Source organism: Eurosta solidaginis, chromosome 1 (assembly GCF_040869045.1).
Source record: "Eurosta solidaginis isolate ZX-2024a chromosome 1, ASM4086904v1, whole genome shotgun sequence".
NCBI lineage: Eukaryota > Metazoa > Arthropoda > Insecta > Diptera > Tephritidae > Eurosta > Eurosta solidaginis.
Genome location: NC_090319.1, coordinates 358,495,780 through 358,515,107, shown reverse-complemented (window position 1 = coordinate 358,515,107; position 19,328 = coordinate 358,495,780). Strand labels below are relative to the sequence as shown.

General features: G+C 38.3%; 1 protein-coding gene across 6 annotated transcripts in view; it reads left to right on the top strand.

Moving 5' to 3' along the window:
• The window catches only part of LOC137238123 (lateral signaling target protein 2 homolog), a 150,635-nt gene extending 131,559 nt beyond the window's left edge, over positions 1 to 19,076 (top strand). For all 6 annotated transcript variants that reach the window (XM_067762755.1, XM_067762754.1, XM_067762759.1 and 3 more), the window contains 4 exons: positions 923 to 1,063; positions 1,150 to 1,890; positions 9,890 to 11,271; positions 13,693 to 19,076. In XM_067762755.1, the coding sequence (XP_067618856.1) occupies positions 923 to 1,063; positions 1,150 to 1,890; positions 9,890 to 11,271; positions 13,693 to 14,833 (3,405 nt within the window). In that variant the 3' untranslated portion in view covers positions 14,834 to 19,076. The remainder of the gene's footprint in view (positions 1 to 922; positions 1,064 to 1,149; positions 1,891 to 9,889; positions 11,272 to 13,692) is intronic.
• The last annotated feature ends 252 nt before the right edge of the window (positions 19,077 to 19,328 follow it).

The following is a 19,328-nucleotide window of genomic DNA, read 5'->3' as shown; positions in this document are numbered from 1 at the left end:
TCGACGGTTTCAATGAATATCTACATAAGTGTGGGATAGAGGAGGTTCCTTTCGGTCCACACTGTCCCGCCGAATTGGAAAGCGTAGAACACGTAATGTTTCACTGCCCTCGTTTTCACGGCGAAAGACTCTCTTTACACAGAGTTTTTGGAGAGGAGCCTTCTATTTGGAATTTAGTTCCCCGAATGTGCAGACAAATAGATTATTGGACTGCTCTGAGCAAGATGACCTTTATAGTTATCGCCTTCCCCCCGTGACGTTATGCCTAACGGTTATTGTTGTTGTAGCGATAAGGACACTCCCCGAAGGCCTTGGGGAGTATTATTGAGTTGATGATCCTTTGCCGGATGCAGATCCGGTACGTTCCGGTACCAAGCCCAACCATCTCGGGAACGATTTGTTATGACCACATGCTACCTTCTGGGTCATACCGCCCTTCCACCCCCTAAATCCATGAGGAGTTCGGGGTCGCCAGCTTTTAATGAAACAGGATTCGCCACGGATAGGTTCGGTTGACAATTGGGTTTGGAGAAGCTATGTATTGCGCTGAAAATCTGAAAGGGCTGCGCTACACAAACCCCTTGAATCCGATATTTTAGTCGCTTCTTACGATAGGCATACCTACCGCGGGTATATTCTAACCCCCTAACCCGCTGCCTAACGGTAGTGCCACGTGGTGTGTACACATGAACTGGATTAGCCTGGTTTCATTGGGCCACTTGAGGGTAATGCGCTACATCAACGTTCAATAAAAAAAAAAAGACTGTGTCCTACCTCAGTTTTCGACAACGCCCACCTTATAATATAAACTTTAGTAATGCCATATAAATTGTAGCATAGCCTTGACGAATATACACATATTACAGGTTCTTAAAATTTTTACCCTTATTTTAATCTTAAAATCACTTTTGTGTACTTTCAGGCAGATGACAAATCGCTTCTTGCACGTTTCTATCACGCAGATCGTTCGCTCACAGCTGTTGCCAGCGAATTGGATAGTTTTGATGGACGCGCAGAGCCAGATCGTTGTTCAAGGCTTGTCAGTCGGCTACGTCAGGGACAGGTTTGCCTTAGACTTTTTCAATGTCCATAAACTCAGCTAATTTTTACATATTTTTATTACACATCCTCTTCCAAAAAAAAAAATAGGACAAAGTACTCGCCATCACCAATTTGATAATGGAAGAGTTACTCGGAGACGAACGCCATCCACGTGCATTTCGTGCGAAATTTCCCGAAGAAGTGTTGCAAGAAAATCTAGCAGGCCAACTATGGTTTGGAGCTGAATGTCTTGCAGCCGGCTCATCAATAATGCACCGCGAGCAGGAAAGCAAAGAAATGCGTCCATTAGCACAAGCGGTTACTAAAAGTCTGGGTACAGTACGCAGTTTGTTGCGAGATCAGTGCCTACGTCACAATGTACCGAATAGTAAAACATTGCATTTAGATATTAATGATTCTGCCACAGAACAGTTGTATGAGAGTTTGAAGATTTTCGATCGTTTATTTGCGGAATTCGAATTGCGTTATGTCAGCGCTATGGTACAGGTGAAGACGAAGGATGAGTATGAAATGCAGGAACTGATTTGCGTACTCTTCTCGGAGACACTGCAACGAGCGCTGAAGTTGGGCTTAATCGAACAAGACAAAGTAGATATATTCGATCCCGCGTTGATGTTTTCCATTCCACGACTTGCTATCATTACCGGATTGGTCGTTTATCCAAAGGGTCCGCTAAATATGGATATGCCTGCCGATCAGCTTTCAGAGATGTTTCGACCTTTTCGCACAATACTCATAAAAATACGTGATCTATTGCGTACGTTGAGTAAGAGTGAGTTACAGCAGCTGGAAAAGCTGTTGTGTACAAATGAGGATATTCAGTTAAATGTGAGTTAGGTTTGAGTTGGAAAATGTTAAAGGTTGCAGTGGAATTTGACGGATATCAGAATCTGAAAGAGAAACTAAAATTAAGTTTAAGATCGAGTCGAAATTTCCGCGTACATTAAATATAAAGGCCCGTAGTCATAGTCGAAATAAAATAGAGTCAAGTCTGTTATAGTCCACTTATACACTATTTTATCTCTAAAAAAGTATTTTAAATTTAAAATTACATTACCGCGATTTTAATTTTTTATACTCAGCGTGCTTTGCACACATAATATATTAACTTTGATTGGATAACGGTTGGTTGTACAGGTATAAAGGAATCGAGATAGATATAGACTTCCATATATCAAAATCATCAGTATTGAAAAAAAAATTGATTGAGCCATGTCCGTCTGTCCGTCTGCCCGTTAACACGATAACTTGAGCAAAAATCGATATATCTTTACTAAACTTAGTCACGTACTTATCTGAACTCGTTTTATCTTGGTATAAAAAGTGGCCGAAATCCGACTATGACCACGCCCAATTTTTCGTGTTTTTCCCTTTTTTGTCTCCAAAGCTCTCAGCTGAGTATGTAATGTTCGGGTACACCCGAACTTAGCCTTCCTTACTTGTTAAAATAGATTTTAAGTTGGTGGTCTACTGTCAAAAGTTACAAAAAATTAAACAATGTTCTATTTAAACGCGACGAACTTAAATGGAAGTCGAAAAAGGCTTCCCCGACAAGCAGACATACGCCATGCCTTATTTTTTATCGCTAGAATACGTATTATTATATTTGTGACAAAAATTATACAATTTTAAAATGTGCGAAATCTTTAATTAAGATTATTCCGCATTCATAGCTATTTGGGAGTTTTGATATTTTAGTAACTTTTGAGGAAAAAGTAGCATCCTATATTGATTTTGGCATTAAATGTAGAAATAAATATTCAATGGAAGGAATTATTTACCACAGGCGTCGATTTTTAATACATGTCAAAAAATTTCGGGAGAGGTGTCAGATGACGCGTTTTAATTTCGGAAGCAAAAATCCGAAGGCGGAAAAGTAATACTCTGTCAAGTGATTTTTGCAAAAAAACAAAAAAACAAAAAAAAAAAGTTTAAGACTTTCATGTGGTAGGTGCAATTTTGGTGATATTGTTGTACACAGAAAGGAATTAGCTAAAAAGGGGCGTTTTGCGCGGATACAATTTTCACCAGTTTTGCAGCCGTTTGAGGGTAGGTAAGTTTTCGGTTTTTTGTGAATCTATAAATCTTATAAAATAAAGTCGCTAAATGCCATATATGCACATAACTTCACACAGAATGCTCCGATTTTAAAACGGTTTTTTGCATTTGAAAGCTTAGTGAGATGGTACAGTTAATATAATTTGAAGGTATATATTATAGGGGCGTGGCAAATTGCCAAAATGTAGTAAAAAATCATAAAATTTTTGTTTACATATGCTATAACTCATAAACGGATGGATGGATTTAAAAAATTCTACTTTTCAGTAAAACTTTGAAATATTTACCTTCGATCTGCATCAAAAAAAAAAAATACTTGATTCCTTTCTTATATCAGCCAAATTGTTTAAACAAAAGTAACATTTTTATCAAAAAATGCGTATGTGTGTTTGTTCGCTGTGAACTGTCCGCGCTAATTGCTTTTGAGTGAGGCTTGATGCGACACATACATACGTATATATATAGCATTCGCTGCGTTATTTAACTTCGGGCGTAAGTTTATAGGCATGTATGGATGTACGTCACTACATAGTATAAAACAAAGTCGCTTTTTCTGTCCTATGAATGCTTAAACCTTTAAAAATACGCAACGGATTTTGATGCGCTTTTTTAATAGATAAATAGTGATTAAAGAGGAAGTAACGGATGAACATATTTGACTGAAAATTGGTGGGGGTAGCTTAGAACCAGGAGACATACAAAGGCTAATTTTTATCCCGTTCTGGATAGTTCTGGTCTTGAGATCAAAACGTGGACCTGGGTAATCCTGGGATATGTTTGTACAATATGGGTATCAAATGTAAGCTGTTTATGAGTAATTTGATACGTGGTATTTTTCGTACCCGCGCGTAACTAGGGTCTCGAGATATAAACGAAAACGCGGACGCGGGTACCCCTAGAATGTGTTTATAGAATATGGATAACGAATGAAAGCTGTTGATGAGTGCTTTAAAGTAATTTTCATTGTGATATTCGATTTAGTTGCATTAACCTAGCAAAACTGATAAATGTGCATGCGAAGCCGAAATAAGGATTTGAATTAATAATACCCACATAACTATTTACATACGTCCTATTCGATTTGCCTGGCAATAAAGGATGAAGAAGAATGGGAAAAACTTTAGAGAAGAGAAAAGAGAGAAGGAGACTGAGAAAGAGATAGAGTGAGACGAAAATAGAGATAGATGAAGCGAAAATACGGAGGGAGGAGTGATAAAAGGATTAAGAAAAAGTGAAGAGGGGTGGGGGAGGGCAGAGTTAGACGGAAAATGCTTATTAAAATGTATGGAGATATACCAAATTTAGGGCAGAACAACGTCTGACGGGTCTGCTAGTATCTATATAAAAAGAACAATTTCTTATTTCCGACTTCTGATTACTGAATGACATTACAGAATTCATGAATTCAATTCTGCTGGCATTTCCTTTTGTGTCATCTATTCCCCTTTACATTTGCTAATTCCTCTTAAAAGAAATCGTGAAATTAAACACGGAATACTACAAGAACTAACAACAAAAATTTTAAGATCTGCTTGGTACGGGCGCTGTTGTACTACTTCCATCCTTTTTCACCCTCTTAGTCCATGTCATGACCGCCTTGAGTTCAATGATTTTCTAATGTAAAAGGGACTTACACCTTGCAGGTCCATGTACAATGGCTCAAGATTCTAGGTAACTTCTTTCCCATGGAACACTATACTAAAATCCCTTTATTTATGCTGATTTTGCGAAGACAAACCTAAATTTGATTTAACTTGATTATTCCTGAATGTCCTGCATACTTATAAAACATCGAAGTTAGCCATATCCCTATTCAGTTTCGGGTCTATTAAGTTAAACGGCTTTAACGGTTAGGGCCAACTAACATTTAAGGTTTGACTTATCTTGTTTGGTTGATTTTCCGACAGGGTGGATAAATGATATATAAGAACGAGGTACAGAGAACATATTAGAGATTACAACAAAAAATACGGAATCCAAACATTATACCAGAGTCTAACTTCGCGAATCACATGGTCGAGAATGAATGTTCCCCAGCAAACATCAATAAAACATTAGGGTTCTTCACATACAAGAAAAGGGCCGACGTCTCAACGTACTCGAAAACATGGAAATCTACAAACAGAAAATATTCGACGGTAGAATAATAAACGAACAGATAAACACAATTTCTGACACAATATTCGAGCCTTTAAAACTTGTTTACAGTAAACAACTTAATCACACAGGCACAACAGACAATCACACAACAACAAATAAACACAAAACAATTAACAAACCAAAACAAAAAACCGACAAAGAAGGTCAAACGACTAAAATCACAGATTTCTACCTAACCCAGTCAGCCACACAAATCGATTAGGAAACCACCCTCGGTTCTGAATGAACACACAGCACATACACATAACTAAATATACACAAGCATCAATTTGACAATACCTGCTCATATACCTACGAACTATAAATACAGGACAAACGGCAACAACAGATCAGAACGAAAATCGACACTGATGATGGCACAACGCCGAAACCTGTTTGTCTCAAAACCAAATTTGACAAGGGATGACGGAAAATCGTTCCAATATTTAAGGTTTGCATCATTTTGGCTGTCACAGCTGTCTTAATGCAAACAACTTTTCTTTACGACATTCTAGTATACAACACAACAGCACCGTAAAATTTTATAAAAAATCTGTCACTTTCTTTTTTATTCAATTTGAAAACAAATTTTCCTTTTGCGTTCGAAATATTCAATTTTATATTTTTGTAATCGGTAACTGATTATTAAGTTCATTGTAGCAACTCATGATGAAATGAATATTCAGGTGTTTTCATCCCGTTGACGTTTTCCCTTATTCTGACAAGTTCGGCATGCATAATTCAGAGGGTTGTCTATCATACAGAACTGTCTTTGAGTTCTACTACGATCGTAGTAGATTTTACTATACGTTTAGAAATATTATAACTATATAAGCCGTTACTAGAATTGTTTAGCCAAAAAGGTTAACGCTACTTTGTATTCCCTAACAGAATATAGACAAACTTTTGCAGAAAACTAATTTATTTGAAGAATTTGTAATCCAAATTTATTACTTTTGAAATACACGGCCACCGTGGTGTGATGGTAGCGTGCTCCGCCTACCACACCGTATGCCCTGGGTTCACACCCCGGGCAAAGCAACATCAAAATTTTAGAAATAAGGTTTTTCAATTAGAAGAAAATTTCTCTAAGCGGGGTCGCCCCTCGGCAGTGTTTGGCAAGCGCTCCGGGTGTATTTCTGGAATGAAAAGCTCTCATTGAAAACTCACCTGCCTTGCAGATGCCGTTCGGAGTCGGCATAAAACATGTAGGTCCCGTCCGGTCAATTTGTAGGGAAAAGCAAGAGGAGCACGACACAAATTGGAAGAGAAGCTCGGCCTTAGATCTCTTCGGAGGTTATCGCGCCTTACATTTATTTTTTTTTACTGACATTTAGGCTGTCGAAAAAGTGAGGTTATGTTGCTTATTATTACATCATGGTAGCAACCCATGATTCAATTACTAGACGTTTGTTCTTCCATGACGGCAGAGCTTTGACACTCCCAAATTGAAAAATCTGGACGGGTTGCTTTTACGAAGTAAGGAAAGCGGGTAATAATGCAATCCCCTTTAACGAAAATTGTAGTAGAAAAGTACCTTTAGTAGTATATTAGTAGTGATAATAAATTTCTAAATGCCAACAGGTTTTGGAGGAAATAATTCATTTTCTACTAAATATTTCGTGAATTGATAAAGAGCTACGTTGGTTTAGAATTTTATTCAAAAATACACTATATCAAAATTTGTTTCAAAAACTCCCTATATGAGCTTAAGTTCAATGCATTTTGACATAAGAGGGAGTTGAAAAGCATTCTGAGGCGTTCTTCAATCTAATTCTAATATAGGGAGTTTTTGTGACAAATCATGAAATGGGAAGTTTTTGAAAAATATTTTGAGATATTGGACGATATTGAAAAGGTAGCCGACATGGGGTGATACGGTACTTAGCAGCCGCAATGAACTAACAAAAGCAAAAATAAAAGAAAATGGCTTATTGTTTTAGAAAGCTGTTTTCCGTTAACTATTCATGGAAGCGTTCCGGATAAACCTTTAATTTAGAATATTCGGAATACGTTCATTTGATACTACCTCACGAGGTCCGAATAAATCAAATAAGTATATACATAATATTCCAAATGTAAACCGATTGCCCAAATTAAATGGAGGCTAATGTTCCGAATATAGGGAATTAATAGAACAGAAGGTCGACTTTTAATACGCGCCCAAAAATATCAAGAGAAGTGTCAAACGACGCGTATTGTCCTCGATAACAATAATTCGAAGGCGGAAAAAAAATTTTAGCTCGTTCAAAAGATATTGACGAAAAACCGAAAAATGACCCCTGGTTGTGTTGGCGGCTTTCAGCCGAGCTTATAAAAAATTACGTTGGTTTAGAATTTTATTCAAAAATACACTATATCAAAATTTGTTTCAAAAACTCCCTATATGAGCTTAAGTTCAATGCATTTTGACATAAGAGGGAGTTGAAAAGCATTCTGAGGCGTTCTTCAATCCAATTCTAACATAAGGGATTTTTGTGAAAAATCATGAAATGGGAACTTTTTGAAAAATATTTTGGGATATTGGACAATATTGAAACGGCAGCCGACATGGTGTGATACGCTACTCAGCAGCCGCAATGAACTGACAAAAACAAAAATAAAACAAAATGACTTATTGTCTTAGAAAGCTCTTTTCCGTTAAGTATTCATGGAACCGTTCCGGATAAACCGTTAATTTAGAATATTCGGAATACGTTCATTTGATACTACCTCACGAGGTCCGAATATATATCAAATAAGTATATACATAATATTCCAAATGTAAACCGATTGCCCAAATTAAATGGAGGCTAATGTTCCGAATATAAGGAATTAATAGAACAGAAGGTCGACTTTTAATACGCGCCCAAAAATATCAAGAGAAGTGTCAAAAGACGCGTATTGTCCTCGATAACAATAATTCGAAGGCGGAAAAAAAATTTTAGTTCGTTCAAAAGATATTGACGAAAAACCGAAAAATGACCCCGGGTTGCGTTGGCGGCTTTCAGACGAGCTTATAAAAAATTCCCCTGGCCAGTCCACCAATGAGGTGAGATCAAAATTAAATGCGTGGAAAATTCCTTTGTACACAAAATCTTTTTCAGTGCACAAAAACATTACAACAACCACATGAAAATTGCCAACTTCAACTGCAAATATCTCCGGACAGAGATACAATTTTTTCTTTTCCGTTGTCGAAGTCACCTCTCTCGATATTTTTGGACGCGTATTAGCAGTAGACTCCTGTTCTAGACTTTTACCTGAATAAGTTAACATGCCCAATGAGTACATTTCGTTGTGGCATCTCCATTATTTACTAATGATATTTTTACGCGAATCGATTTAATAGTCGAAGTTTTGACGTTGAACGATGAATTTTGAATTGGTTTAGGTTTCGTATATTCATAGGTTTACGAAAGTGCACGATTTCTTGGTGTCCTCACTTTTCATAATATTACCTATGTTCAATGTTCAACCATACTAATAGATCGAGGCATAGTTAATAAATTCACTATAAAATTAAAAAAAATGTTCTAAGGAATTATGCAGTTCAGTACTTATCGGTCATTTGTAAACTGATGCTTCCTATTTCTACTACTAATATTTTTCGACAATTCGCAAAGAAACAACACAGTTAATGGATGTCAATTCGATTTGGGAGCAAAATGGCTGCAATTGTCAAAAAATTTGTCTGTCGAGCAAACCTCTTGTGATTGAATCGTGGTAGCAACCAATCTTTCAACGTGCGTCATGTACAAGTACGTCAGTTTTTAAACAGCGTACAAATTGAATTGAAAACGAATTTTGTGCCTTCATCCCAATTTTGCGGATATCACTTCTGTGACATGATGCATTAGGAAGAACTATTCAACATAAATACGATTGTATGAGTGAGTGGGCTCGTCACTTCCTGTGCTTTAAGGAGCCCAAATCCGCTTTAACTACCTTTTTCTTTCTGTTACGAGATTTAAATATTTTTTAAGAACGAAATTATGTAAATTTTCTTTAAAGAGTATGTTCAATTAGATCAAAGAGTTAAATAGACGGCTGATAGAAAACAGCGAATTTTTACAAAACATTTGCTAATAACTTTTAAATAGAATTAAATGATAATTATCCGCCACCGGATTATGATTCCTGGAATCAAAACGCGTCTTCAGGTACTCCTTTGACAATTTTTGTGGTATTTTAAGAGTCCTTGTCAAGTAACAAATTAACATTTTTTATACGTGGAGTCAAGTAACCACGGTTGTAAGGAACGGCGTGAACTTTTAAAACTTCTAAAAAAAATCTTCATAGCGCCAATCAATGCCCTTTTTCATGCGGATACCCTGTCCATGCTTATTTTAGCTGAAAACTGTGTTTAATATGTCTATGACAGATCAAAATTTTAAATCCCATTTTTAATTTAAGCAAGATTTTAACTAAACATTATTCTAGTCAGCGATTATGATGATTACGGGCCAAAATCTTTTGTAATCGGAAATGAATTTGGACATTTCCGGTTCTTTTATATAATTTTGCGTAGGAAATTTTTCTTGCCTCAAAATTTCGATATCAATTGACTTCCACAATACTTTTGGCTATAAGTTTGTTTTCTGAGCTAAAATAATATATTTATAACCCTTTTAATGCTCTTCCCACTTAGTTGCCTGTGGGGACAAGCAGCATAGAAGCGCCAAGTGAGGATCAGCAAAACAACAACAGCACAACCACTAGCATACTAAATTCCGTCAGTAGTACAACAAAACCACAAACCACAACAGTGGCTACAGAGCAACAAAACAATAATGTAAGCAATACACAGCCGGAATCGCAATTTCCTATTTCTACAACGAGCACAACAAGCACGAGGACAGCAGGCTCCGTTCAAGCTAGTAGCCCATCAAGAAGTTGCTCAAAATCAACGCGCTGTGGATCATGTACTCCGCGCTCAATTTCACCAAGCTCTGATGACAGTTCACCTTTACTAACACCTGCCGTTTCACCTACTCCATCACATTCGATTGCGTCTACAACATCCGCTGTTACCAATAGCTCTACTACCTCACCTGCAGACTGGTCCGATGATGAAGGGGATGAAGTTGATGAAGCAGAAGATGATGAGGATGATGATGAGGACGACGATGACAGTGCTGCTGATGATCACCATAATGAAATCGATGGCGATGACGACGATGAGGTCGTTATCGGTGAATGTGAGAACGAAGATATAGTATCTGCTGATTGTGCTTCCGGTTATCTCATACCAAACACAAATTTCGGCAATCTTCTACAACCCCAAGAAGTTCCTTTAACGGGCAATTTTATAGTAAGCGAAGATGATGCGTCAAGCAATGCTAATATAGAAGATGAGAGGGACGAGGATGTGCCCACCACAAGTGCAGCACTGAGGCGATTACGCCTCAGTACTCAGCACGAGGTAACCTCCGTCGAGAGTGACAAGAAGGCGACGATAAATACACCTGGCAAAACCACAATATCTTCTGAAAAGGCTTCACCCGTAAATAATAACGAAGCAGATAAATTATCTTCATGCAGTTGCAGTGAGCCTTCGTCATCATCATATTCGTCCACCGAGAGTAAAAAAAGCAATGAAAGTGGGAAGCGTCATTGCAGTAGTCATCATCATCATCGCCGTCGTCACCACCATGAGCCGCAAGCAACCACAAGCGACAGTCATCACAAGCACCATAGCCCACCAAGTCATCATCCCTATCATCAGCACTCTCATAGTCCTCACTACCAGCACCATCATCATCGTCATCACCATCATCATCATAGACGTAATCACAAGAGCAATGAAAGCACAACTTATGAGAAGGGTGGTTCGTCTGAAGATTCTGTCACCAGTGACGTCGTGGCGCAACAGACGCAGCAGCCGAAGATCGCGGGAAGTCATAATACCACGAGCACAGATAGTAGTACCACATCATCGCTGTCAAATAGTCGCGTTAATGCGAACCATCAACAACAACAACCCAACGAAGTTAGTCAGGCTGTTAAGGTGGCTACGCGCAAAAGGTTTAAGTAAGTATATTTTGTATGTACATATGTAACCGTTATGTATACTTGTATACCCAGCAGTGATGGGAAACCATAATTAATATACGTAGCATCTCTTTGTAGCAGTATAAAGAACATGTAAAAATTGCTTCATGTTATAAAGCTGTTTTCGAAAATGTGCGAGAGTTTGCAAAAGACTAATTAAAGGAAAAAGCAAATTTTAGTATTTGAAACATGGTAAAGGCAGGTGTCTGCAAATGTCGTCTCTAAACGGTTTCCCAAAAGCTATAAATTTGCCTATTCACGATCACTCCTAATTATCTATTCCTTTTGCTCTCACTCCCTTATTTTTGCCTCAAGTTGCCGGGAAGAGACTTCAAGATTTTGTTGTGGCAATAGACTTTATGTACAATTGCGGCCCCTAAGGAAGGGAGTGTTATCGATGTTCATGGTCCCTGCCGGATATATATTGGGTAAGTTACGATTACAAGCATCATTAATGTAATAGCCGGACCATCTCGGGAACAATTAATATGGCCACATAAAACCTTCTCATAACGACCTATAAAGCAACTAGCCGGTCGCTTGTATGCTACGTGCCCCAATATGGGCACCGAGTCTAAAACACTGGAGGAAGCTGCAGTCCTGCCAAAACACCAAGCTCAAAACTGCAACGGGATGTCTTCTTATGTCCCCAAAACATCACCTACACATTGAGGCGAGAATACTCCCCATAAAAAAAAAGAAATGAAATGCTGAACAGTTTCTGCAGAATACCCGCCTCCCAGGAACCTAAGAGCTTCTTGTTGTTATGTGGCGAAGGTTATGGGGGGTGTTATAGATTTGCAGATCCGGTACGTTCTGGTAACAAGCATCATTAAGGTACTAGCATGATCATTTCGGGAACGATTTAGTAAGGCCACCTGACTTCTAGGCCATACTGCCCTCCCACCCTCTAGAACCATGAGAAACTTGGGGTCGCCAGAGCTTCGGCTGTTAGTGAAACGAGATTCGCCGCTCGAAGGTGAGGTTGACAATTGGGTTTGCAGAAGCTATATATTGCGCTGGCAACCTGAAAAGGTTGCGCTACACAACCCCTAGAAACTGGTATTGTAGTCGCCTCTTACTCAATAAACTCGCAATTGAGGAAAGCAAGATACAGGATTCGCTACGGTAATGTGAGGATGACAACTGGGTTGGTTAACTATAAATTGCGCTGGCAACCCCTTGAAAGGGTTGCGCTGCACAGCCCCTTGAATCTATTTGATATTTTAGGCGCCTGTTGTTGTTGTAGTGATAAGGTTACTCCCCGAAGGCTTTGGGGAGTGTTATCAAAGTGATGGTCCTTTGCCGGATACAGATCCGGCGCACTCCGGTAACCGGGATTCAAGGGGTTGTGTAGCGCAATATATAGCTTCTCCAACCCAATTGTCAACCTCACCTTCGAGCGGCGAATCCCGTTTCACTAACAGACGAGGCTCTGGCAACCCCAAGCTCCTCAGGGAACTTGAGGTGGGGAGGGAGGGATGGCCTGAAGGTTTAATGTGGCCATATAAATCGTTCCCGAGATGGTCGGGCCAGCACCTTAATGGTGCTGTTACCGGAGCGTATCGGATCTGTATCCGACAAAGGACCATCACATCGATAACACTCCCCAAAGCCTTCGGGGAGTAACCTAATCGCTACAACAACAACAACAACAACAACAACAACTCCGGTAACCCAGCACCATTAAGGTGCTAGCCCGACCATCTCGGGCACGATTTATATGGCAACATTAAACCTTCTGGCCATCCCTCCCTCCCCACCCCCAAGTTCCATGAGGAGCTTGGGGTCGCCAGAGCCTTGCCTGTTAGTGAAACGAGATTCGCCGCTCGAAGGTGAGGTTGACAATTGGGTTTGGAGAAGCTATATATTGCGCTAGCAACCTGAAAAGGTTGCGCTACACAACCCCTTGAATCTGGTATTTTAGTCGCCTCTTACACAATAAACTCGCAATTGAGGAAAGCAACCTCCTTAGGGAGACGCTCAAGACTCTAGCTCAACTTCGATCTGGATAGTGTAAAAGGTTAAACTCTTACCATACCATACCCAATGTATGTACCGCTTGTTAGCATCTTTTAAATTGCAATATGGAACCAACGCGTTTAAGCATCTTATCTCTCTGATCCAACCCTATAGAAACTGCAGGTTCCTCGGACTATCGTTAGAGGACATTGATGACAATTAGTGAGTGGTCGCATCTATTGGATGGGGCGTAGCACTGCAACAACAACAACAACATGCGTTCGATTCCACTCATAATCAGCACATTGAATTTTTCCAATAGTTTAGTTGAACATCACTCCTGGGTGTATATTCTTCTTTACAATCGAACTTAGATTTCCTAATGCATTTTCCCCACCTCAACTAATTTGAATGTTTTATGTTTCTGCCTCATTTTAGAAGCATCGAAAATTTGCTACATCGCCTCTTTGTATGCATTGCTGGTGTGGCTGATCAATTGCAAACAAATTTTGCAGCTGATTTACGTCAAATATTGCGTAGCGTATTCCTTATGAATATGTCGCCGACACAAGAAGAGCTAGATATACCCGAAAAGCCTAAAGAATCGGACCTCTTCGAGTTTCGTGCATCCGAGCAGGATGTTATACAAGAGAATGCTGGTTCTAATCAAAGCATTTACTCAGCAGAGGAAGTCAATGCTGAGTTGGATAATGTGTTCCATAATAATGGCGCTAATGGTACCGGCTCCGCTTCCGGTAACGATAACAATAGCAGCAGCAGCACTAGCAGTAGTGGGAGTAGTAATAATCGACATTCCATTGGAGGCGCTATACAGCGTGGCCAGAACATATGCACTGAAAGTGGACTGCCTGTAGTGGGGCGTACTCAAGCGAGTCGCAGTCGCAGTTTAGGTGATCAAGACCACAATGATCATATGGGTGGTGCGATGTCAGTAGTAGTAACTGCATCAGCAGCTACAACAACTGTGGGTGGGCAAAGTTGTCGTTTGAGTGCATATATAAATGAACGTCGACAACGTCGCAATCGTAATGATTCGGTTGGTAGTACATCGCCCATTTCATCAAGTTCATCATCAGCTGCCTCATCTAAAAATAACTCGCCAGTTAGTCAACGTGCAACAATATCAACGAATGCGACGAGCAACCACAGCACAAATGTTAGCAGCAACAATAACAATAATAGTCCTCACGCAGCAACAACCACCGCAACAACAAGAACACCACCTCCGTCCTCAAGCGTTAGCACACGTCTGTCACCACCCGCTTGGGTGCCCGATGAAAAAGCGCCTCGTTGCATGGCTTGTCGCACACAATTTACAGCATTCCGACGTCGTCATCATTGTCGCAATTGTGGTGGCGTATTTTGTGGCGTTTGCTCTAATGCATCGGCGCCATTACCTAAATATGGACTGACAAAGGCGGTACGCGTGTGTCGTGATTGTTATGTACGTGAAGTACGTGTCAATGGATCAGCTGGTGGTGGTAGCGCAGGGCGTAGTACGAGTACGATCTTATCGCCACGGGCAAGTGCAGCTGCCGCCACAGCTGGTGGCTCATAGGAGAGCGTGGGCGTACTTGAATTTGAGTTGACTGTGAAAGGAACAGCCGTAAAAGTGATAATAATGAATGTTTCGATTGCTGCTTTTTTGCTGCCGTACTACTTTGTGCAATTCGCAATCGAGCGTCATTTGTTGTGACGCATTTTAATAGAAATTAGTTATCCTATTTTCTTATTTTTTTACCATAGAAAAATTTACACAAAATGTATGTGTAAAAAAATGTAAAAGAATTGTATTGGACTTAAAAAATCGACAATTACAACTGTATATTTGTTGTAAGCTGGAAATATATGTATATTTTAATTCTTTTGACTATATTTATAAATATTAAAACGATTCATTATTAATATATGTACATTTTATGCGGAAATATTTGATAAAGCGTAGGGAAACTGTTTGTAAAAGTGAACTTTGTAAACTGCTCAATCTGAAGATGTTTTTGTTTTGTAGAAATTTGATTTGTTAGCTTTGTGTAATTATGTTATTAATCAATTCTTTTTTTTTTTAATTACAAATATGCTTATATTTAGTTTAAGATCACAAGCGTCTTCTGTCTCCTAAAGAATTGTGAAAACTTTTCAGTGTTCGCTCAATAATTAAATGTTTACATAAAGCTTAACATTATGGTTTATATGCCCACATTCCCATGTGAGATTTTAAAAATTTGAAATATAGGCTTCGTACGGTGGTAGAATTAAAATTATTTGTATAACGACAAAATCCTATTTTCTGGCTGTTGGAGGGAAACAAATTTTTTTGTACATATTTATTTACAGGCAAAAAAGGGATTTCCCGTGTTTGTGTAGTTAACGTGCAAAAGGTGGCTATCTGCTTTAGAAGTTCGAAATTGGATGCATTCTAATATATATTAAACAAATTATAAAATAAAAGTTCTAAGCGTGTCCAGGTCTTTTCTTGTATTGCGTCAATGTAGTCTCTGTTGATGCACTGACTCAAAATTCGTTATTAGAATAAGTCTGTCGGCTCCCGTTTCTTATGTAATCACAAAAAACGCGGAGTAGCCAATTTTTTTTTTTTTTGAGGTGAGGGCCGAACCACATCCACTTAAGTCAATTGTAATGACAGAGTCAGCCCCAGCGCGTAAAAAAAGGGAAATACATGTGTCGCATTAGCAACGTTTTCTTGTGCGGTTGTGTTACTTTTCGCTTCCAACCTCGTTTTTTTTTTGTTGTTGTAGCGAAGGCCTTGGGGAGTGTATCGAGTTGGTCCTTTGCCGGATGTAGATCCGATACATTCCAGTACCAAGCCCGACCATTTCTGGAACGATTTGTTATGACCACATGCGACCTTCTAGGCCATCCCGCCCTCCCTCGGGGTCGCCAGAGCCTCGGCTGTTAATGAAACAGGATTCGCCACGGATAGGTGAGGTTGGCAATTGGGTTTGTAGAAGCTATGTATTGCGCTGGCATCCTGAAAGGGCTGCGCTACACAAACCCCTTGAATCCGTTATTTTAGTCGCCTCTTACGACAGGCATACCTACCGCGGGTATATTCTAACCCCATAACCCGCTCGTCGGATCTGGTTATGCGACACATGTATTCTTAAGCATTTTGATGGGCCGAATGCAGGTTTGATATCAGAATAGGTCTAACGGGTCGGGGTTCGGAAATAACCTCAAAATCGAAATACAGTATCTCCTTATTTAGTGTTTTTTTTGCGTTACGGCCGAACCAGGACCAGATAAGCAATTTTTGACAGTGGATTCGAACTCGGCGCATGACACTGCATAGGAATACGTGTGTTTCATTGCCATATCCGTCAAACTTTTTGTTGTGTAGCTGTGTAATTTATCGCTTTTAAGTTTTTCTAAGTTCTGCCGTTTGACACCTTATAATATCTATTATATAAGCTTGAAAACGAAAAAATTGCATACCGTTCAAAAAAGGAAAGAGAGGAGACCACTCCTCCATTTTAACTTTTTACATTTTTTTTAACACAATACATTAAAGAAAATGTATTAGAAATAGTCCAATTGCTAACTTCTAAATCCAATATCATTGCTATGCAGGCTAAGTTCGAAAAACGGGAAAATTGCAATGGATCAATCTCTATAAAAAACTGTTTTAGTCCAATATGAAGAAAAGTGACATCTTAGAAGATAATTTAAAATTATACTAACTTATATTTACTCAATTTCGAAAACACCGTACAGTTTGCTTTTCAAGCAATGGCATTGCAATTTTTCAATTGAATTCAATTCATTTCTTCAGTTTTATTAGAATTGAAAACCATGCATGGTGGAATAACCAGGTGAAGGAAGCCGGCAATTGTCTCGCTCTAAAGTTTTCTTTGTCCTGTCATTCGGCTATCTGAAAAATTTTCACCAATCTTGTCCCCGAAAAAGTGTTGCTTTTTGCATTTTTCAGGACTAAAATATGGCACTTTTTGTACTTTTTTCACATAAACTATTAGGTGAATATCGATGGACCTTTACTGGATTTAATTACAGAAATTCATCATTTAGGGTATCTTTGGGGTTGGTTGCCATAAGTAAGGCCTTGCTAAACTAATACTTCCATATTTTTGATATTACCATTATGTAGATACCTATCCTTAATTTGTTCCCAAAAAATTGAAACAGGTCTTTCTTAAAACAAACTGTTTGCATTCACGTCATATTCAACCAAGGATCTTCCCCTGTACAGTACTACTGAAGACTTTAGAATAATGTTTTTCTCATTCCTAGAAGAACACCAAAATTGTCGTATTACACCTTATTTTGAAAAAATCTCGCCTATACAGTGGCATTCTAAATATACAAAATGTCTTAACTCACTATCAATGAATTTTAAGGGACGGAAACATATTTAAGAGTATCACGATCACTTCCAAGTGTGACTGTAAAATCATTTCATCGAACCCGAAACCCATTTAAGTTCCGCCAAAGGCAGAAAAAAAAAAACAACTAAATAACTGACGTGCATATTGTGGCGAATTTTAGCATCACTATGTTGTTAGTAAGTAAAGGCATAACAACAATAAAGCAAGCTGGCACTCTTGTGTACTTTAACAAATCAATCATCATTTACACACATTCATACAGGGCAACGAAGAGATGCTCACAAACACACGTAGTCATCAGCCGTAGTTACTTACACATACACACGCATATGGCTATAAACTACAAATATACATGTATACAATCATGAGCTACAAGAGCTCTAGAAGGTGAAACGTCTAGACCTTTGGAGAAATATGCAGACAAGGCAACAGAGAATATAAAAGCAGCGCAAGCTGAGTAATAACTAATCAGTTTCCTTTAACACGCTATCAGTTGCAAACTGAAATATAATTGTTTTACTCCCAAAGTAGTCTAATAAAGACCATTTTGCAATACAGAAATCAGAGTGATTTATTCAACAGTTTAGCGATTCGAACGTTATCAGGAGGTTTCAAATAAGCGGAATTTTCCAAACTTCGTTACAATATGTACTATATGAATAACACATGTTTCTTTATGTCCGGCTTTTCAATGAAAGTTTCAACTGCAGATGAAATTGAATTTTTTATTTTTATTCGATCCTAAAAGTAATGTTAACTAACACTGGTCCTTTGTATTAAATTTTGCATTGGCGTCGGGTGGCACTGATATGCTGAAAAAAGCAATTTCGGTAATGTCTTTCGTAGCAAGGTATTTATTTTTCTACTCCTATTTTTTCAAAGCAGGTAAAAATTTTACCCTCTTCTGACCGTCGAAAATACATCACTACCATTTCAGATAGCTTACATCTTCTGTCTTTTTTTATTTACTTCACCTGGTGATTCCCTCATGAAAACCATGATGGAATTATCATTACATTATGTCGAAAACGCAAACTTTGATTGATTTGAAAACTGTTTTTTTATATCAAATTCCAAAAACTGCCTCCAATTCAAAAATCAGATCATGGCTGATAAAATTTAATAATAAGTATTGATTTTAAGACCCTTATTCTACAACAATCGTTTTAGCATATGGAAAAGGTAATTGCGGTTTAAATAAAATAAAATAAAATATAAAAAAGTTAAAAAAAACTGAAAATGTGTTTAAGTACATACCTACATACATAATCGTTTTGTTAGCGGTAATTTTAGATTAATGATTATTAGTAGGCAAAATATTTTATACTTCGCCTAATTGTACCAGAAGATGAATATTTAGTTTATTTTTCCATTCTGTGTCTGTGTTTATATATGCTTATATAAAAACAAATAAAGAACTTGACAACATTATTATACAAATATGCGGCAGTTTTTGTCTATTATTTAATATTAAAAAATGCAGTTAGGATCAAAGCCAAAATTTCCTATACGGCGTATTCCAAATTCGAATGACGCTGGCGTTTGATACCAAGGCGAATCTATACAAGATGACGGCAAAGCGAATTCAACCAATTTGCCGTGCAGAAGAATGTCAAGTCAAATGAAAATTTTCATTGATTTTGATTAGCTGACATATTGTTGTTCAAAGGATTGTATGGAAAAGAAGAACCA